The sequence below is a fragment of the Chenopodium quinoa genome, unplaced genomic scaffold, assembly GCF_001683475.1.
Source record: "Chenopodium quinoa cultivar QQ74 unplaced genomic scaffold, ASM168347v1, whole genome shotgun sequence".
In the NCBI taxonomy this organism is placed as follows: Eukaryota; Viridiplantae; Streptophyta; class Magnoliopsida; order Caryophyllales; family Amaranthaceae; genus Chenopodium; species Chenopodium quinoa.
The window spans coordinates 1,188,968-1,210,128 of NW_018745003.1; the positions used below are offsets into that span (position 1 = coordinate 1,188,968).

At 40.5% G+C, this 21,161-nt stretch overlaps 1 protein-coding gene across 2 annotated transcripts; it reads left to right on the top strand.

Moving 5' to 3' along the window:
* Nucleotides 1-3,949: 3,949 nt before the first annotated feature.
* On the top strand, nt 3,950-21,071 carry LOC110707768 (aspartate aminotransferase, cytoplasmic-like). 2 transcript variants are annotated; one of them, XM_021885816.1, is made up of 12 exons: nt 3,950-5,300; nt 16,800-16,871; nt 16,967-17,028; nt 17,130-17,213; nt 18,349-18,448; nt 18,575-18,695; nt 18,854-19,017; nt 19,109-19,246; nt 19,350-19,471; nt 19,738-19,832; nt 20,164-20,284; nt 20,661-21,071. In XM_021885816.1, exons 1-12 carry the CDS (start codon nt 5,256-5,258, stop codon nt 20,743-20,745), a joined length of 1,209 nt encoding a protein of 402 aa, XP_021741508.1. In that variant the 5' UTR covers nt 3,950-5,255; the 3' UTR covers nt 20,746-21,071. The 2 variants fall into 2 exon arrangements, with proteins under 2 accessions (XP_021741508.1, XP_021741506.1); XM_021885814.1 differs by lacking the exon at nt 3,950-5,300 and adding an exon at nt 15,869-16,344.
* The last annotated feature ends 90 nt before the right edge of the window (nt 21,072-21,161 follow it).

The window sequence follows — 21,161 nt, forward strand, 5'->3', positions numbered from 1 at the left end:
AAAAATCCTTTCAAGAAACACAATTTTAACCATTATATAAAAATTCCAGCTTTATAAAAACATGTTAAATTGCTGTAATTATGTTTAAAAACATCTAATTTATTAGTTTCAATCACCTACAATCAATTTCCATCAACACACATTAATTTAGAAACCTAAGGTTTTCAATTTGGGGCTTTTTAATTCAAAAACTAAATTTGAAAATTATATACATAATAATTATAATCAAACATAATAAAAATCATCACAAAACCCAAAAATAATAATTGAATCAAGGCTAGAATAATTTTAAAACAAAAGAAGTGTTTTTTTTTTTAAAAAAACACATGCACAACAAGGGGGAAGGAGAGAGTGGCTGGCGCCACCTCCCCGCAGCTGCTGCTGCTGCCGGCCCTGTGCTGGCGGCGGCCGGCTATGGTGGTGGTGGCAGTCAGCCACCGTGGTGGTGGTGTGTGTGTGGTGATGTGTGTAAATTAAAAGGGAGGGGGAAAATTAAAGGAGAGAGAAAACAAGAGGAGAGAGAAAGAGAGTTAATCTTTGGGTATTCTCCACATTGGGCAAAATCTAATTTGCTTATAAGGTGGGTATTTCTACCCTCTCTGGCTCTCTCTAAAAGCCTCATAAGCTTAAATTCCCTTTCTACCCTTAATGATCCCTTTTCCTATAAAAATTAGTCCTTTAACTTTCTTTAAATACCATTGACTTTAACTTTCCTTTTATAAAATAATATGACCCAAAGTTTCTAGATAATAAAATAAAATATTTTCAAAATAATTAAATAAATAAAAATGGACCTTTAATTAAAATAATTTTTTTAAAATCAATAAAATATTATAAATAATTCATTTTAAATTTATTTAAATGCTTTATAAAATAATAATTTAAATTAAAATATGTATAAAAATACGGGGTATTACAATCTCAAGGAACGAAACTCCCTTGATATGCAACTTTAATATAGAGTAATACTTTCTATGTCTAATCAAACGATTAGCTCACCATCAACTTACCAAACCTTATAAACGTATCGAATCTAGTGATAGTAGAGTATTCTTTGTCTATCTCTTTGGAATAGAAAGCTCTATATGTATAAAATCTTAAGCATTTTGCGATGAGAAATTTGGTATCACATGGGTTATGTTGGTTCATGCACCGCACTACTCAAGAAAGAGAGACACTGGTAATTGCCTAATTTGGATTTGCCATTTAAATTTTGTCATTTTGTAGAACTTATGTTGTAATTGTTGAAGATGCCTGTAAACAAAACTACTCCCTACTTCCCTAATATTTAGTCATATGTTTTCTTATTCGTTCACACCTTTCAATAAATAAATAAATAAATAGATAAAAAAAATAAAAAAAAATTAATTCATGATTCACTTTGTCGGAATATTTAGTTACAAAAATCGATTTTTTTTTAAAAAATTTATTTAAGATAATTTGAAAATAATCACATTTAAAAAACATAATTAATTTATTAGTAGTTAAACACCTTACTTAATTATTTTGTATTTACCACCTTTAAAAGAAAAAAAAAAGGTATAACTTTTACCATCACATAACGGACATAACCGTTAGTGGGCTTTTGGGGGGATTTTGATTCTAAAGGGATCAAATTGAGCTTAGAATCGTAAAAAAAGCAACAAAGATGACTCGTTTTGCTTGCTAAAAAATATATCGAATTGTGTGTCTTTATATTTTTTTAGCCGAGAAAAAGGTTTTAGGGGCCATTTTGGCTTTAAAAGGATCCAAATCGAGCTTAGAATTGTAAACATAAATGCCTTATTTTGCATGCATTGAAACAAAAACCGTTTTGTGGTGGTAAAAGCTATATTTTTTTCTTTTGAAAGTGGTTATACATAACTAGTAGTGATTTGTTAAAGGTGGTTATTTTCAAATTAACCTTTTGTTTATAAGGAGTTTTACTAGTATATTTTGTCCATTTGGGTAGCCTTACCAAGCTTTATTAGTTTTTGGATTAAAAAAATTAATTAGAGGTTTAAGGCAGACTATTCTACTCACAATTCACACGTCTACACTTCAATTATATGCTAATTGAATCAGCACATTGTGTCCTTTGTAAAACTACTACAATATTTTATTTTTTTTGGAGGAAAACCAAGCTAACATTAACTAGAAGAAAGATTGTCTAATTAACAGTTTCTATGGAGAGATTTCTTGTGGACAAAAGTTTTCCCACACTTGTTCAACTCCGAACAATAACTAGCTTAATGAAGTGGTGAGCATCAAGATTACCATCCCTCAACATTTTATTTTTTTTATTTTTTACGGGATTACCTACAACACTTTGACTTTATCACTATACACATAAGATGGACTACCTTTGATGATTTCTACCTAACAAAATATATAGTTGTGTGTTCATCATGATTTATAATTTTATTGCGGAATATATCAAAATTTTATGTTTTTATGTTATTGAAATTAAGAGATATGAATATATCAAAGTGTTGCAGGTAATATATTGAAAAACGTAAAATAAGAAGTGTTGCAAGTATTCTGTCAAATCCGGTTTTTAAGTGTTACACTTTCCTAATGTGGCTATTGTTTAATTGATACACTTTCTTATTTTTGCTGAACTGAAATTATTTTGAATCAACTGAAATTATTTTTGCGAAATTGAAATTAATTTTACTGAACTGAAATTATTTTTACTAAACTAAAATTATTTTTGCTCAATTGAAATTACTTTTACTAAATATCTATTATATTTCTTCTTTATATTTACTGATTTTTACTGAACTAATTTTTTTATTTTTAATTGAATATTATTTTTATAAGGTGAAGTGAATAGGGCCTAATTCTTAATTATAATATTATGTTACTCTCTTCTTTGTCATTGTCCCAACACACACACACACACACACAGAGAGAGAGAGAACAACAACAATAACAATGGTAGCAACACACACACACACAGAGAGAGAGAGAGAGAGAACAACAACAACAACAATGGTAGCAACACACACACACACACACACAGAGAACAACAACAACAACAACAACAACAACAACAACACAACAACAACAACAACAACAACAATGGTAGCAACAGCAGCAACAAACAACAACAAAAACAACGACAACGCCTTAGTCCCAAAATGATTTGGGATCAGCTAACATGAATCGTTATAAGAAACCGTACGATATAAAGAAAATGACATAACAAGGTAATCATTAGAAAGAGTTTGAACAACAACAATGGTAGCAACAGCAGCAACAAACAACAACAAAAACAACAACAACGCCTTAGTCCCAAAATGATTTGGGGTCAGCTAACATGAATCGTTATAAAAAACCGTACGATATAAAGAAAATGACATAACAAGGTAATCATTAGAAAGAGTTTGAAAAAAAGGGCGACCCTACACATATTTAATACACTGTAAAAGAAATTTTACTTGTAATTGTTTTTTTCCTTCTCATATTCCTTACTTTTGTAATAAACTATTACCTCCATTTTTTTTTTTAGTTTCCCAACCACCTCACTTGCATCTTACTTTTATAGTTGACGCGTTTCTTTTATCACGTTAACCAACGTACAAGTTTAATGATTAATATCTTTAAATATCGATCAATGAGTAAAAATATATAATATTATAAATTGAGATGATCCTAATAAGACCCCACATCACTACGTTTTTATTATAAATAGTCAAAGTATAGTGTGTGAATAGTATCTAAAATCAAAATTTGTCAACTAAAAAAGAACAAAGCGAGGGGAACTATTATATTAAAGCTATTTTTATAATAGTTACTATGACTGACACATAGTTTTAGTTTTAGGTAATTAATGTATGAACAGAACAAAAGATATAATTAAATAAATTCATCCACGTCATAGTGAAGTGGAAACTTAACATGTTGTACAAAAGTAAACAGTTTAAAAGCATGAGTTGATCTGGTGACAAACTTAAAACAATGGTTAAGCATTCAATTTTAAAAAATCCCAGAAATTTCAGCATTTTAAGTAATCCATTATTCACTTGAAATCTTATAGTTTGAAATTCTTGGTTTATAATCCTGATACCCAATTCAAACTAGTTGATATCGATTGCCTAAGTGGAAGAAAATCGCTTTTGTTGTTAGTTATGCTCATGAGTTGATGTGTTTATTTGATTTTTACTCGATAAATCTGGTTAATACGCCATTGATTTTGTGGAAACCCATCAATTAAGAAAGCAATTGTTGTTTCAGTTCCCGTTCGTGAGAATTTGGAATTCACCTCTAGTGGGTTTTCCGAAATTGATTTTCAGGGTCAGGTTCGATTCGTGTTTGAATAATTATATGATTGTTCGGATTGTCAATTTTAATGATGGTGTGTGAAGGTAAGGCACTAACCATTCATGTTGATGTGTATCATGTTGGTGATGATGAATGGAGGAAATTGGGGATGACGGTTGTGCCTCACAATATCACCACCGTTAGACGGAGAGAGGTATGTTTGAATGTGGTAATTCATTAGATTTGTAATGCGGATGCAAATTTGAAAGTGAATGCGAATTCGGATGAATTCTGATGTGCATTGAGTTCATCAGTTTATTTTGGCATTGAAGTTGGAAACGATGAATTTGAGGTAATTAATTCACCAAAAGAATGAATTACATCGAATTTGATTCCCATTCACATCCGAATTCTTATTCATATTCGCATATGCATATGCATTACAAATCCAATGAATTACCCCATTTAATCACACTCCTCTCCATCTAATGGTGGTGATATTGTGAAGCATCACTGTCGCCCCCAATTTCCTCCATTTATCATCATCAACATGATACACATCAATATGAAAAGTAGTGCTCCTCACATCACCATTAAAATAGACGATATGAACAACCTCATAATATTTGAACACGAATCGAATCCGACCCTGAAAATCAATTTCGGAAACCCACTAGAGATGAATTCCAAATTCTCAAGAACAGGAACAGAAGCAACAATTGCCTTCTTAATCGATGGATTCCATAAAATCAACGGTGTATTAACCGGATTCAGGGAATAAAAATTAAACAAACACACTAACCCATCAGAAGAACTAACAACAAAGCGGTTTCTCCCAATTAGGTAATCAATACAAGCTTGTTTGGATTGGGTCAGGGTTATAAATCGTAGAGTTCAAACTATAAGAATTCAGGTGCATATCAATGTATTCCTTATAAAAGCGGAGATTTCTGGGCTTTTTTTAGATTAAATGCCGAACCACTATCGTTTCAATTCCAGCCATCTGATCAATGGGTTTCACATTATGTGCTATTATACAAATAGGAGAACAAAAGGTAATCCTTCTTTTTCATTTCTGTTGTTACGTATTTCATTTTTTTGTGTTTTTCCTTTTATCTTTTTTGTTGTGTTTTATAAATTAAAAACTTCCTTAAAGTAAAGTCCTTAATTTTGACACATTTACCCTCACATCTATATACTCTGAAAGCATATGTTTGGGTCCAATTTAGTCCAATTGGGCCTAGGCATTAAATGATCCAATTAAAAGCCCAAGGTCAAGGTTCAACTCTCCAATTGTGCTAAAGTCAAAGGTCAGCCCTCAAAACAAGCCAATTGGGCTAAGGCCCAACTTCTCCATGTATGAAGAGGTATAAAAGCCATCAATATTCATATATTCACATTCATTCACATATTCTCATATATTCTCATATATTCAAGCAAAGCCTCAAGCAACTAATTCTCTTGTATAGCGTTCTCTTTCTACACATTGTACTGACTTTAGCATCGGAGGGGCCTTCCTCGGCAACACCCCCGAGGCTAGTTTACGTGTGTTTACTGTGCAGGAAACCTTCGGCCCAACATTACTTGGACCGAATCCAGTCTTCTCCGTTTCAGCGGACCTTCGGCAAGGTCCCATTGTTTTCACCCGAAACAATTTGGCGCCGTCTGTGGGGAAGACTTTCAAAAATCTTTAAGCCAAATTTCTAACCAAGATCATCTTGCAATAATCTTAGTAGCAATGGCTAAGAACCGCAAGAGCAAGGGCCTCCGTCAAGGAGCGGGCGAAAAGCCTAAAACCCCTACACCATCACCCTCGCCGGACCGGAACTCTCCCAAGGGTGTCAGCTCGGGGGGAGGATCATACAAGGAGGATTCCCTTTCTCCCGTAATTCATGACTCTCATCATAGGCCGAGTCACTCTCGGTCTAGCAGGGGTGAGTCCGATCATAGGACACATTCAGTGCCCCAAAGCCAACCATCGGCTGTGCGCCCTCATTCCCATACTCGGCCGAGGACCCCTTTGACGGGGCCCAGCTCGGAAGAGGTGGCAAGAGCGCTGACAGTACTCATGGAGGCGATGAGGGCACAAAATATGCCACCACTTCGTGATCGAACTCCTCCGTATACCCGGCATCAGCGGAGGAAGCTAGACCATGATGGTGGGAAGCTTCCTTCCTTCCGGGAACTGGAAGAGTGGGAAGAGGATACCTGGAAGAATGAAAAAGAGAGGAAAAAGAACCCTCAATTTTTAAAAGGATCCTCATCCTCACGACCAGAAGCGCATAAGAGCAGCAGCTCAGCTTCTCGGCCAGAATCTACTCACCGAGAACCTGAGACTGTTCGCCGAAGCGTTCTCGACCGACTCGGCGGCAAGGAACCGAGCGTGCGCAGTCGCCTCTCGTTCCCTGCAGCCGAGGCCCAGACTTCCCAGCCAGGGACGAAAACCACTCCTACCTCTCTAAGAGGGCGGAGCGCGGTCCCTTTGGCCAGGAACAAGGGCAAGGCCGTTATGCTACCCGCCAGTTCACCATTCGAGCAACGGATACTGGAAGAGCGCGTGCCCACGGTTAAAATACCGTCGCACATCACATATGACGGGACCTCGGATCCGAAGGATCACGTGGCCTCGTATGAGACTCATATGCATCTTTGCCCCAGATCCGAAGCGACTTGGTGCAAATATTTCCCAACCACTCTCAAGGGGGTCGCGCAAGCGTGGATCTCCAAGGGAGTAAAGCAAGGCTCCATAACAGGGTGGGATGATCTGTCCTCCAAATTTAGGAGCAAGTTTTCCACGGCAAACCGCCGAGAGAAGACTACTGCAGAACTAATGAGTCTGCAACAGGGGGAAATCGAAAGCCTCCGAGACTATCTGACCCGTTTCAGTAACGAGTCATCCAGCGTCTCTCAGCTGGACCAGGGGTTAGCCGTTTTTGCGATGCAGAATGGCCTTCAGCCCGGAAAGTTCCTAGACTTCATGGTCATGCATACCCCGCAGACCTTGGAGGAAGCTCTGAATGCCTCGGATAAGTTCATCCGAGCCGAAGAATGGAACAAAGCGAAAACCCAACCTCAATTTGGGGGAGGGAAACAAAGACAAATACCCTTGTCTGAAGGCCAAGGCCATAAGGCAAAGGGAAAGTCAAAGGCCTCGGAGCAATCTTCGGCCAGCGACCCAAAGAAGGAAAAATCTGCCTCATACACAGGCAGATACGAGTCCTACACTCCGCTCTCTCTTCCACGCGCCAAAATTTACAGCGTGACGAAGGAGGAGCAGAGTTACCGAAAGCCGAGACCACTCCCAGAGTGGTATCAGCGAAAAAATAAAAATCAGTGGTGCGAGTTCCACGAGTCTTCGGGACACAACACTGAGGAGTGTATCCAACTGAAAGATCAGATAGAGGACATGGTCCGGAAGGGATACTTGAAAAAATACATCGTGGATCACCGCGAGAAAAAAGAATCCGAGAAGTCAGCAAAGGACTCTCGGCAAGACCTCGACTTCCCCCGGAAGAATAGTAAAAAGACGGAGGGGAAATTCCCTCCGATCAATGTTATCTCGGGAGGAATATACTCTCGGAGGGAGCACAAGAGACACCTTAGAGCTTTGACTCACCAGGTGAATAACGCTGACATTCAATCTCCCCAGTCGCCGGTGCCGAACATGACGTTCACAGCCGCCGACTGCCGGGGGATAGTGTTTCCTCACGAGGATCCGTCGGTGATCATCGCCACGGTGGCCAACCACGACGTTAGTAAGGTCCTTGTTGACGGTGGCAGCGGAGCAAACATTTTGTTCCGAAAGGCTTACAATCAAATTAAGCTGAAGCCCAAGCACCTTACGCCGGTACCCTACCCGGTATCCGGGTTCAACGGGGCTTCAACTTATCCAGATGGGAAGGTGACACTTCCTGTCACCATCGGCTGCGATGAGGCAGCCAGGAACGTCATGATTGAATTTTTGGTCATTGACGCTCCTTCAGTGTACAACGTGATTTTGGGGAGACCCATAATTCATGAGATCCAAGGGGTCGTCTCAACTTATCATCAGCTGATGATTTACGTCTCAGACGCCGGCTTCCCCGAAAGGATACAGGGCAACCAAAAGGACGCCCGAAGGTGCAACTACCTCAAGCCATCCAGTAGTCGCCCAGATGACGACAAGGATGAGGAGGAGAAAGAAAACAAAAGAGCTCGTTTGGGAGGAAGAGCAAAAAGACGCCTTTAAACAGCTTCGGGAGCATCTGGCTCAACTCCCAACGCTGGCTAGCCCGGCTGAAGGAGAAACTTTGTACCTGTATGTGGCCGTTAGCCCAGCCACCATCAGCGCAGTATTGTTGAAGGAAGAAAGTAAAAGTCAGCAACCGATCTACTTCGTTAGTCATACACTGACGGATGCCGAGACTCGCTATCCTCTACTCGAAAAAGTCGCTTTCGCGGTAGTAGTAGCTGCTCGGAAGCTGAGGCCCTATTTTGATTGCCATCAGATAGTGGTCTTAACTGATCAGCCGTTGGAAAAAGTTCTCGGCAAGGTTGAAAAATCTAGTAGGCTAGCCAAGTGGGCTTTTGAGCTCACCGAATTCAGCATCAGCTACCGTCCGAGGGCTGCCATTAAGGCTCAAGCTCTAGCGGATTTCTTGGCCGAATGCCCATACCAAGAAGCGCTAGACAATGAAAAGAAAGTCTGGACCGTGTTTACGGATGGATCTTCCACCGAAAACGGTTCGGGGGCAGGAGTAGTGATAACTTCTCCCGAAGGCAAATCCTTTGAGTATGCACTAAAATTTTCTTTTAAGGCCTCGAACAATGAAGCCGAATATGAGGCAGCAATCGCCGACCTAGAATTGTGCATCTCCCTGGAAGCCGATCATGTCTGCCTGAAAACATACTCTCAGCTAGTTGCATATCAGATCAGCGGCACCTACGAGGCCAAAGAGCCCTCCATGATAGCTTATCTTGCCAAGATTAAGTCAGTCATTGCAGAGCTGAAAACTTTTGAGGTTCAGCTGATCTCAAGGGGTCAGAATACTCAAGCCGATGCACTCTCCAAACTTGCCAGTTCATCTCTTACCGAGCTGAACAGATCTGTATATGTAGAAGTGCGTCGAGAGAGAAGTGTCGACGAAGCACCTGAAGTGTGCTGCGCTGACCCAGAGCCTAGTTGGATGGACCCCATCCTAGCTTTCAAGCTTCGGGGAGAAACTCCCGAAGATAAAGCTTTGGCCTCCAAGATAAAGAGAACCAGCTCTAGGTTCATTGTCTTCAGGGGGGAACTTCTGAAAAAGTCCTTCTCAGCCCCATTGCTGAAATGCGTGGGACCAACAGATGCAGATTATATCCTACGGGAGATTCACCTCGGCATCTGTGGGAACCACATTGGGGGAAGGACCTTAGCCCACAAGGCATTGAGGGCTGGATATTAGTGGCCCACCATGATCGCAGATGCTAAGGAGCTAGTTCGGAAATGCGAAAAATGTCAAAAGTACGCTCTAGTTATCCATCAGCCAGCAAGGGATCTTCAGCCGATCCTTAATCCACTCCCGTTCGCCCAATGGGGACTGGATATACTGGGACCATTTCCAGAGGCTGTGTACCAGAAAAAATGGCTGATAGTTGGTGTCGACTACTTCAGTAAATGGATCGAGGCCGAAGCAGCCTCGAACATTACAGAGCAAACTGTCAAAAAATTTATCTGGCAGAATATCATCACTCGATTTGGCATCCCGAGAGTATTTGTCTTCGATCATGGGAGGCACTTTGATAACTTACCGCTGAAGCGGTATACAGATCAGTTCGGCATCAAACTGGCATATTCAGCGGTATGCCACCCGCAAAGTAACGGACAAGCCGAAGCTGCAAATAAACAGATCTTAAATGCCCTCAAGAAGAGGGTGGAAGATCAAAAGTCCAAGTGGCTGGAGGAGCTCCCAGGAACCCTTTGGTCCCTTCGGACAACTGAAAAAGAGGCAACGGGCTATTCACCTTTTGAATTGGTGTATGGTGCCGAAGCCGTCCTTCCGGTGGAAATTGGCTCTGAGCGCCTACGAGTGCACCACTTCTCGACTGAGAATGAGCAACTGATGAGGGAATCTCTTGATTTCCTTGACGAAGTAAGAGACTCAGCCCGAGACAGAATGGCCGCTTATAAGCAGAGAATCAGCAAATTTTATAACCGAAGGGTCCATGCAAGGCCTCTCAAAATTGGAGACCTTGTCCTTCGGAATGCTGCTGCAGTTCAGAAAGGCCAAATCCATGGGAAACTCTCAGCTGCATGGGAAGGAACTTATGAAATCTATGATGAGCTTCAGCCAGGGACATACCGACTTCGGCAGTTGGATGGAACTGAGTTGAAAAATCACTGGAACGCTGATGTACTGAAAAAATATCATGTGTAAACCCTTCGGGGCAGAACAATCTTTGTAAGTACATTTTGAACTAATGAAAGGCCTTGGAGCCGCCATTTATATAAATGTTTACAACTTTTTATCCTTTCAAAGTTTTCTTTGTTCTATCTACTCTTTAAGGGTTTTTTATTCAGCCTCGTCTGAAACCTTCGCCTTCGGGTAACTGGGTTTCAGATTGCTGACAAAACTCGTCTTTTTAAAGAACACTGGTCTTTCAGCTGAAGTCCAACTTCAGTAAGACTTGTTCTCCAAAGACGAGTCCATGGACAATTCTGGGATATTGCCTTAACTGATCCTTGTATCCCAGAAAGCTATTATCCGAAACATTGCCTTCAGTTGGCCCTGTGTTTCGGATATCCATTTTTTAAAGAACTCTAGTCTTTCAGCTGAAGTCAAGCTTCAGTAAGATTTGTTCTCCAAGGCGTTATCCGAAGCATTGCCTTCAGTTGGCCCTGTGTTTCGAATACCCATTTTGAAGAAATAAAGAAATTGTTTATTCAGCTGAAGCCATACTTCAATTTCTGGGGGAGCAAGAAGCACTACCAGTGCAAGTTTATGTTCAGCAGAATTGAAGAAACAGTAAAACATTCAAAAACAAAGCAGCTGAAGAAAAGAGCATCAAATTAATAATTTATGCTCAGAAATTGAGCTACAAGTTCAAATAAACTGTATCGGCAGCCGCCCACAAGCGGAAAATAACAGCTGCCGAAATACGTACATAAGCAAAAAAATAAACTGTTGTACGACAAGGCAAGCTGAAACAAAAAACAAGGCAAAAAATTCAGAAAGCGGCAAGTCTAAAGTTAAGCGCATGATGAACCGCAAGATTCTGAAGACGACTGCCCGAGTTCCTATGCTTCAGCCCGAGGATCAGACTGATCAGCATTGTTGAGCCCCATGGTGGCCTCAACCCCAGCAGCAGAAGAAGCAGGCTTTGCACTCTGCCGAGGCTCCCTTTCCCTCTGTTCAGCCTCCAACTCCATTCTCTCAGCTTCTTCTTCGGCTTCCTCAGCCTTAAGAATTTCAGCTTCGACTGGAGTTGCATACTTCATATGAGGGTCTTCGGGATTCTGGACCCATTCAGCACATTCGGACCAGTCCAGCTTCGGCTCAGCATGAAGGCAGACTCTTCGGCATACTCTGAAACCCATCTCATATTCTTCCTGGGTATAGACACGGACTTTGAGTAGAGCCTCAGCATCAGCCAACTTCTTCTGGGTCTCCTCCAAGTCTTCCTTGGATTTCTTCAGCTCATCGGCGAGCTTGGAGGAGGAACCTTTCAGCTCATTCAGCTCCTGCTGAACTTGGGAAGCCTCTGTCTGAGCCTGGGCCACTTCTTCTTTTTTGGCCATCAGCTGATCCTCAGCCTCTTGGAGCCTAGCTCTCTGAGCTTCAGCAGCAGCAGCAGCCTCTGAGAGTTGGACATCCCTGGCTTGGAGCAGCTCTTCAGCAACCATTATGCTGGCTTCAAGAGCTTCTAGCCATTGCTGCACTTCAGCTTGTGCAGCAGCCCCTTCCTGGATTCGGCTCTCAATGGCAGCCTTGAATTTGGGGACGTCCACTCCCATGTGCTCCTGGAGGAATTTTTCCCCTTCCATCAATGGGGGAAAAACTTCCTTCTCCATAGCGTCGCAGAAGGTTTTGAGGGCTTCAGCAGCTTTTTTCTCGTATTCCTCACCCTTCTGCTGCTTCTCTTCAGCTGCTGCTTGCTTCAGCTTAGCAAGCTTTAACTCCTCTTCGGCTACCTTCTTGTCGTGCTCGGCAGCGTCTACCCTATCTTGTAGGGTATCTATCAGCTCTACAGTGAGAGTCTGATTGTGCACGAACTGAAAACAGGAGCGCAAGTTAAAAAAAAATATAATAAATAAAAATAGAGCCGAATTATAGAGCAAATAAATGCAAGGAAAATCACCTGCATCATCAGCAGTTGGTTAGACCTGGCTGGGTCAGGAACTGATCTGCTGGATTCGCCCATCCCAGCAGTGGCCTTCAGCGACCAGATTCTTGCCCTATCTACTTCGGACATGCCAGCAAAATCGCCGAAGTAGGCTGCAGCACCTTCTCGGTTCTGACCCCATATGAGGTCCCAGATGTGATCTGGGATTGGAATTCGGGGGGCCGAGAAACCCATTTCTCCAGATTGCAGAGTCTGGAAGGAAGGAAAGGATGATGACGGAGCTTCTTTAGCTTTGGATGGTTCAGCATCATCCTTCTCAGAAGAGTCAATTACTATGACCTCTTCTTCTTCAGGGGTGAGGACGAAAGCCTCAACCTCTCTTGCAATGTCTGCCGTGAAACCCTCAGCACTGGGCATCACGGCATCCTTATTTTTGTGCTCAGCAGCACTCTCCTGAATTTCTTCTTGGACCCCTCCCTTAGATTCGGGAGTTCTCTGATCCACCTCCATCTCAGGAGGTGGCGGAGGGGTCTTTTGAGGTGATTGGGTTGGTGGCCGGGGAACCCTCGGTGATCCATTACCTTCCTCGGGTTCCCTTATTTCAACGCCGATGGTCATCGGCCTCCGCTGAAAGTCATGAGGGCCGATGATGGCCATTCTTCGGCGCCTTTTCTGAAGGGGCTGCTCGTCCATGTCTGAGTCTGAAGACTCTTCTTGTATTTGGTCTTCGGGACGAATAGGGGCTTTCCCTTCACTGTGTCTGTTACTCTCTTCAGACTGTAACAGATAGGGGGGAGGAAGAATGTGAGTACAAAAAAAAAAAAAAAAAGAAAGACAAAGTTAAGTCTGAAAGCTCACCGAGGTCTTCAGCAAAGCCTCGTCTTCTTCAGCTGCCCTAGCTGCAGCTTCTTCTTCAGCAGCTCTGGAGGACCCTTCTCCTTCTTCGCAAGCTTCGAGAACCCGTGCAACCTCTTCGGCTGTACGGGCAGCTTCAGCTTCTTCGTCCAGCAGCTGAAACCAGGGGTCTCTCTTCTTCCACCAAGGCTTCTGCCTCTGATACAGAGCAACAGCCTCAATTTGGAAGTGGGAAGAGTCTAGATGAACTTCCCTATGCCTCGGTTCAGTGATAGACGGGGCCCGATCAGTTACAACTCGTTCTCGGTTGACGCCAAGACGAGCGTAGTTAATGCCAACGTTGGTCTCGTCCCGCTCTGAAAAAGAAAAGGGGAAAGGTCAGTTCAGTTAGGTTGGCACAGCATAAAAAAGCGAAGTGAGGAGAAAAAGAGATAATTTAAAAGCCTCGGCCCCAGCCGAAGAAGCTTACCATCCTTAAACTTTCGGCTGAGGCCAACAGCTGCTAGCATGTTCTCTTGGAAAACATAATGCGTATCGGGGAGCCAAGTCTCCGGGATATGCTGCATTCGGCCGCTGCCCCCCCGGTTCGGCAGCTTGCCGAAGATATTTTGTTGATCAAGGTTCGGAACCGGCCCGTTATCTGCGGGGGGACCTAGACTTCCCATGTCGGGATCAGGCTCAGCAAGGTACCGGGGAGCGCTGAAGACGCAAGGGTGGCCCGGATCCGTGGGTGCCCTAACCCAAATCCATTGACCTCTCCAGTCCTTGTCTGAAGAGTCGTTCGGCCACATGGTTAGGTACTGGGGCCGGGACTCAATCCGGTACCACCTAGAACCATGGCTTCCGTGCCCACTTTGGATATTTGGCACTAGCCGATGAAGCTTTTTGAAGCAGTGCAGGTTCGGCACATACTTGAAGAACTTGCAAACCCATAAGTATGTCATCACCCTTCGGATGCTGGTGGGAGTTAGTTGACATAGGGAGATATTGTAATGGATCAGCAAGTCTCGGACGAATACGTCCAAAGGGAACCTCAGCCCATACTGAAGCTGTCTTGTGTACACCCCCACATACCCCGGGGGTGGACGATGGATTCTATCGAATGCCACGGGCATTCGGCACCAATACCCATCAGCTTCAAAAATGCCGTAATGCAACTCAATTTGCTCGACGAACCGATATTGTTCGGCATTCTCCACCCACCATGAGTAGGGGCGGTTCTTTATCATGGCCGAAGCTACTTCGGCATTCTCCCACTCTGAAAACCCGGGGATGATATCCCAAAGGACAGCGAGAACTTCATCGTCCCGTCCAGAAGCGCTCGGCCCCTCCATTCTCTGAGGAGGAGCCGAGGAAATTGGAGTCGCCCTAATCCCTTCAACAGGGTCAGACTCTGGCCTTTGTCCATTCCAGGTCCCAATCCTGTTCCTAGGATCGGGAATTGGCCTTGCTCTTCTTGGAGCACGGGCTCTACCTCTAACTCCTCTTGCCATTGATTATTTCGAAGAAAAAAGTCGAAAAAAAAGGGAAGGAGTTCGAATTCGAAGAAAAATAAACTGAAATCAAAGGAATTTACCTTAATCTGAAGCGAAAGTTGCCGATTTACGAGTTCGTAGTGGCAAGTCTTAGTTTCTAAGCTTAATGCTCGGGGAATTTGCGAAGTTTTGATGCGGGTTCTTGGGTTCTCTCGAGATTTCTGGGTTTGTGTTGGTGAATAAGTGAGGAGAGATGACGCGCTTCTGATTATATCTCCAGAAATGGGAATACGGGGAGTCCGCGTTTCAATTTCTCTTAAATACCCCACTAAGTAACCGTTAAACACACGACCTTGCGATTAAACTGCCCATTATCCGTCCAACTTCCACAATCATCCGCCTTAACCGTTGTTATCTCATTAATTACGGTTTAAATTCAAATTTTTGGATTAATTAAATCATTTACTTCCCTCCTTTTCTGAATTAAATCAAACCCGACCTGTCATCCTTCCAAATCGGGTCTGGGGGGCAAGTTGTTTGGGTCCAATTTAGTCCAATTGGGCCTAGGCATTAAATGATCCAATTAAAAGCCCAAGGTCAAGGTTCAACTCTCCAATTGTGCTAAAGTCAAAGGTCAGCCCTCAAAACAAGCCAATTGGGCTAAGGCCCAACTTCTCCATGTATGAAGAGGTATAAAAGCCATCAATATTCATATATTCACATTCATTCACATATTCTCATATATTCTCATATATTCAAGCAAAGCCTCAAGCAACTAATTCTCTTGTATAGTGTTCTCTTTCTACACATTGTACTGACTTTAGCATCGGAGGGGCCTTCCTCGGCAACACCCCCGAGGCTAGTTTACGTGTGTTTACTGTGCAGGAAACCTTCGGCCCAACATTACTTGGACCGAATCCAGTCTTCTCCGTTTCAGCGGACCTTCGGCAAGGTCCCATTGTTTTCACCCGAAACAACATATATTCCCAATTTACGTCTAAAATATTCCCCATTTACGTATTTCATTACTCGTAATTTTATTCATACCTGTGAAAAATCTCAAAATACAACATCAGACAAAAAACAAAAGGTATATTATTTTCAAAAAAAAATCCACGTCATAGTGGACAAAGCTTAACAGGTAGCCACGTCATCAAGCAACAGTTAATTTAAAAAACACACAAAAATTAAAAAAATAAAATAAAATAAAAAGTAAAGAGTTTAAAAAAGAGCATGAAAGTTGTTGTCGACTCCATTTTCCTCTTCCCCAAGCCAAATTAGCCAGAGTGCGCCCACCGTTTTAACTCCAGTCACCTGATCATAACATTCCCTTTCTCTCTTGTATTTTCTCTCTCCTCTTTTCAATTTAATCTCTTCTACTAATCACAATTCACAACAATCTTCTTCTTCTTCAATGGATTCTGTCTTTGCTAATGTTGTTCAAGCCCCTGAAGATCCCATTTTAGGGGTATCATTTTTCTCTTCTTTTATTTTTATATTATGATGATCAATTTGTTCATTTTTTTGATTTTCTTGTTTCTTGATCAATTATTGCTTTATACCTTTATGATTACCATTTGCTTGATTTTTGTCATTTTTTATTTGGGTAATTGATATATAGAGCTTTTTATTTGAATCTAAAAGTGAAATCATAATAATTTATTGTAATGAAATATATTAATGCTTATAGTTTTCATAATTGTTTTTTTTAAATTTTTTTTTTAATCTTATTTTTCTGATGATGAGCTTGGTGATGATCCAGATAATTGGTTTAGATGAATTTTCTGTGGAAAAAAAGTTGATCAATTCGTGATTTTGTCATTTTAATAATTTAATGTAATACTTCATGTGTATAGTTATAAAAAATTGATTTTGGTGATTTTTTTTTTTTTTTTTTTGTTTTTTTTTTGTTTTAAAAAAAAGGTGACAGTTGCTTATAACAAGGATCCAAGTCCAGTAAAGCTGAATTTAGGAGTTGGTGCTTATCGAACTGAGGTACATTCAATTTAAAACTAGTTCAATTACAATTTTAGTTTATGAATTTACTAATTTGGAATATGAATTATTATAATTGCTGTAATTGATGATAGGAAGGAAAGCCTCTTGTATTGAATGTAGTCAGAAAAGCTGAGCAATTGTTGGTTAATGATCCGTAAGTATTTTTGTGATCAATGTCATGATTCGGCTCGTTTTGTGTAATTAATCTTGTTTACTGTGTGATTTTGATTCATTTGCTTTTAATATGATTGTAAGGTCTCACTTGAAGGAGTATCTTCCGATTCTCGGACTGTCTGACTTCAATAAGCTCTCTGCAAAGCTCATTCTGGGGGCTGATAGGTAATTTTTTTGTAGTTTTCTTGTTGCTAGTTGTTGCTGTTTTGTGTATAATACTTATCTCAACCTGTGGTAATAGTTACTTGTATATATGTAATTTGTGATGTTCGGCAAAAGTTGTGATCTTTTCCTTGTATTTATGTAGTACTCCGTCTGTCAGGAATCAATAGTCACAATGAGGATGTCTAGATGAAGTTGCTACTGTTTTTTGCCTATGGAGTAATAGTTTATGATTAGATGTCCTAATATGCCACTACTTATATCAAGTAATGAGGTTTCTTTGTAATTCATGTCATATCCTCGATTATGAGGGGTTTAGAGTGCTGACTCCTAGATTAACTAAATTCTTTTGAATGGAAATTAGATGGGTTGTTACTTACAATATCTAGACTACCAATGATTTATGATCTAAATTTGTAATAGTATAAAGTAGAAGTGACACGAAGGCTACATGGGTTGGTTCATTATATAATCCTTGACTCCTTGTGTTCTTGCTGCTAGCGCATTTTCATTACAATACTGATTGATATTTGAGAGATTAACACATTTTTCAGATTGCCGACACCACTTTAAGGCTTTGATTGATTGATTGAACACATTGTTTAGATTGAGAGAATTGGAGGGAAAGGAAGAGAAGAGAAAAGAAGGGATTCATCCTACCTTCTTTGGATACCTTTTGGTAGGAGGGAAGGGAAGGGAAATGGAAGGATTCATTTTCCTTCCCTCTTAAATAAACCAAATCCTTCCAATGTTGGAAAGATTTGGAGGGAAAATGTAACCTTACCTTCTCCCTCCCCTTCCATTCCTCCCCCTTCCTTCTTCTTCCCTCCCTTCCCTTTCTCTTCCACTTTGCTATCCAAACAAACTGTAAATTTCAAGGCCTTGAGATATTCTGTGTGTACTACTACTCTTTGTTATAATGCTTATATGTCACCGCAACTCAGGGTAGCTTACCTTGAAGTTATGACTTTCTTTTGCTTGCTAAATGGTTAAAAAGTGTTGTACTTAGAAAAAAAATTTATTGGAACTACTTTACAAATTACGTTTTGCGGTTCAGTTGTTATTCATACTTCTTGAATTTTATGGATCTAGTTATACTGCTTTCTCTTATGTTCCTAGTGATTCTCGTTTCCTACAGCCCTGCTATATTGGAGAATAGGGTTGCTACTTCCCAGTGTTTGTCTGGTACTGGGTCACTTAGGGTTGGAACTGAATTTCTTGCAAGGCATTACCACCAAGTATGCTCTCATGGTTTCCTTCAACGTTTTTGATAAGCAACTATGTACTTTTCTCGCAAAACAGGAAAACACAAAAGACTATATACTGATGGGATGATTAAATTTACTTGTGTAATTGATTTTCAGCGCACAATATACATTCCCCAGCCAACATGGGGAAACCACCCAAAAGTTTTCACTTTAGGAGGGCTTATTGTAAAGAGTTACAGATACTATGACCCAGCAACACGAGGTCTAGATTTACAAGGTTAGAATCCCTTATCTTCAGTTTTGCAGTTTCTCATAATTCCTATCTTGTTATGCTTTATTTTTGCATTACTCCATCCAAGTCCCTACAAGTTATTCTGTTGGTTAGAACTTAGAAGTGACTCACATATCTAAGTACTCTTTTTTCCATTAAAACAGGTCTCTTGGAGGATCTAAATTCTGCTGAGTCAGGAGCAGTAGTGCTTTTCCATGCATGCGCTCATAATCCAACTGGTGTTGATCCTACCCTGGAACAATGGGAACAGATAAGACAGCTAGTAAGATCAAAAGCGTTGTTACCTTTCTTTGACAGTGCCTATCAGGTAATATCACTATTCTATGTGCTATTTCTGGTAGTAGATTGGAGTGTAGGTTATGAAAATAAACTTTGACATGAGTTCTAATGTATTGCAGGGCTTTGCAAGTGGAAGTCTTGATGAAGACGCACAGTCTGTACGTATGTTTGTTGCTGATGGAGGTGAATGTTTCATAGCTCAAAGTTATGCAAAAAATATGGGTCTCTATGGAGAACGTGTTGGTGCTCTCAGCATTGTAAGTCATTGTATTGCATTTAATGTTTTGCTGAAGTTGATGAATTAAAAATTATAATGATTATGAATTTCTAAGTATTACTTACGATGATTTCAATTGGTAGGTTTGCAAGACAGCAGATGTCGCAAGCAGGGTGGAAAGCCAACTGAAGCTTGTGGTTAGACCTATGTACTCCAATCCCCCTATTCATGGAGCATCTATTGTAGCTAAAGTACTCAAAGATAAGTATGTATTTTATTTTATCAATAATTTGACAAATGAAATTTGCTTATTCCAAATGATTAATGATACTAGCAAAACTAGAAGTGGCATAAAAACTATTGGACAAAAAACATTTTTTCTATTGGTCCATCCTTGTACTAATTGGTATGTTTTATATTGCTATTCTGAAAGCTGTTATGGCATTGAGGAAATAATTACAAAGTACTTCGTATATAGTTACCATGCTAACTTTGTTTTTGTTGCTCAAAATGGGTGTTAATTTTCTTCAGGAATTTGTATGATGAATGGACTGTTGAGCTGAAGGGAATGGCTGATCGAATCATCAGCATGCGCCAGCAGCTCTTTGATGCAATAACTACTAGAGGTGAGGGCTGAGGACTTTGAGGAATGACTAGTGACTTATTGTAATATATATAGGCTTGTGTGCTGCCAGTGGTTCTCTTCTATCTAGTCTTTACTAGGATTAGGCAACATAATTATCAAGATTTTACAAATCTTTATTAATATGACTCGACTGCTGATGTCCTTGGTATATATATGACAGCATGAACAATATATTTTTCATCTCTTCAATCTGATTGACGCAAATTGCATCAGTTGAGACCATTTAAACATAGTATTGTACATTTTCCCACTTGTGAACTAAATGTGAAGTGTCTTGCAAAATCATATCAATAATGTGCTCTTTTTGACAGGTACACCTGGAGACTGGAGTCACATTATCAAACAGATTGGGATGTTTACTTTCACTGGCTTAAATGCTGAACAAGTTAGTTTCATGAGGCAAGAGTACCATATCTACATGACATCTGATGGGTAAGAACACATTTGTTTATTTAGTAGTTTTACCTATCACAGTCTGAATTCTTCTTCATCCCTTGACACATGCACACATATACCAGTGTGGCAGAGGGTGAGTGAAGGGAAATTCACTGCTCTTCTGATGTTTCATTTCTGTAATGTCCATTCAGTTTACAAGCTCATGTTCTATGTTTAACTAATCGATATTATTTCTAACAATTGAGAGGGGAAAAAAAAAAGAAAAAAGTTGGTTGGGAGGAATGAGATTCTTGAATATAGACTATTTCATGCTCTAATTTAAGGGTGCAAAACTTGATTCTGACATAGGATTATGTTATCTCTTACTTCGTATGAGTTATGACTGAAATTTTTATATATTGGTTACGCGCAGGAGGATAAGTATGGCCGGTTTGAGCTCTCGGACTGTTCCTCATCTTGCAGATGCTGTACATGCTGCTGTTACCCGGGTTGCTTAGAATAAAACTCAAATTTTGAAGAACGTGGCTGATGAGTTCACTTACTTTCCCTTTCGGAGAAGCTCTATACACCACCTATTTTACTTGTTTGTTGTTTCTAATAAAATTTTCCTGGATTGGGAGCTTTACATGTATTAGCTTGAGCTCAAAATTTTTGAAAAGTTGGCCTTTCCTGAGTTTTAGATAATAAAATACTCAGTGTAAGATGAGTGAAATTGTCTTTGAATAGGTTATCTACGGACGATCATCTTAGATAGTCGTGTTAAAAAGTTGCATAAACTCCTTATTGTCTTTCAATAATACAACAACATTTTTATCCCCACCAATTATCATTTATTAATTATACAACCATATTCTATTATGACTCATTACATATTTGTTGCCACTACCAAACCATCACAACTAATCACTTCATT

Bases quoted from the DNA above. Each gene is read 5' to 3' on its own strand.
- LOC110707768 (XM_021885814.1), top strand. From the start codon at position 16,291: ATGGATTCTGTCTTTGCTAATGTTGTTCAAGCCCCTGAAGATCCCATT. The intron at 18,696-18,853 runs GTTAGAATCCCT...CCATTAAAACAG, and splicing joins ACGAGGTCTAGATTTACAAG to GTCTCTTGGAGGATCTAAAT. The intron at 19,472-19,737 runs GTATGTATTTTA...AATTTTCTTCAG, and splicing joins GCTAAAGTACTCAAAGATAA to GAATTTGTATGATGAATGGA.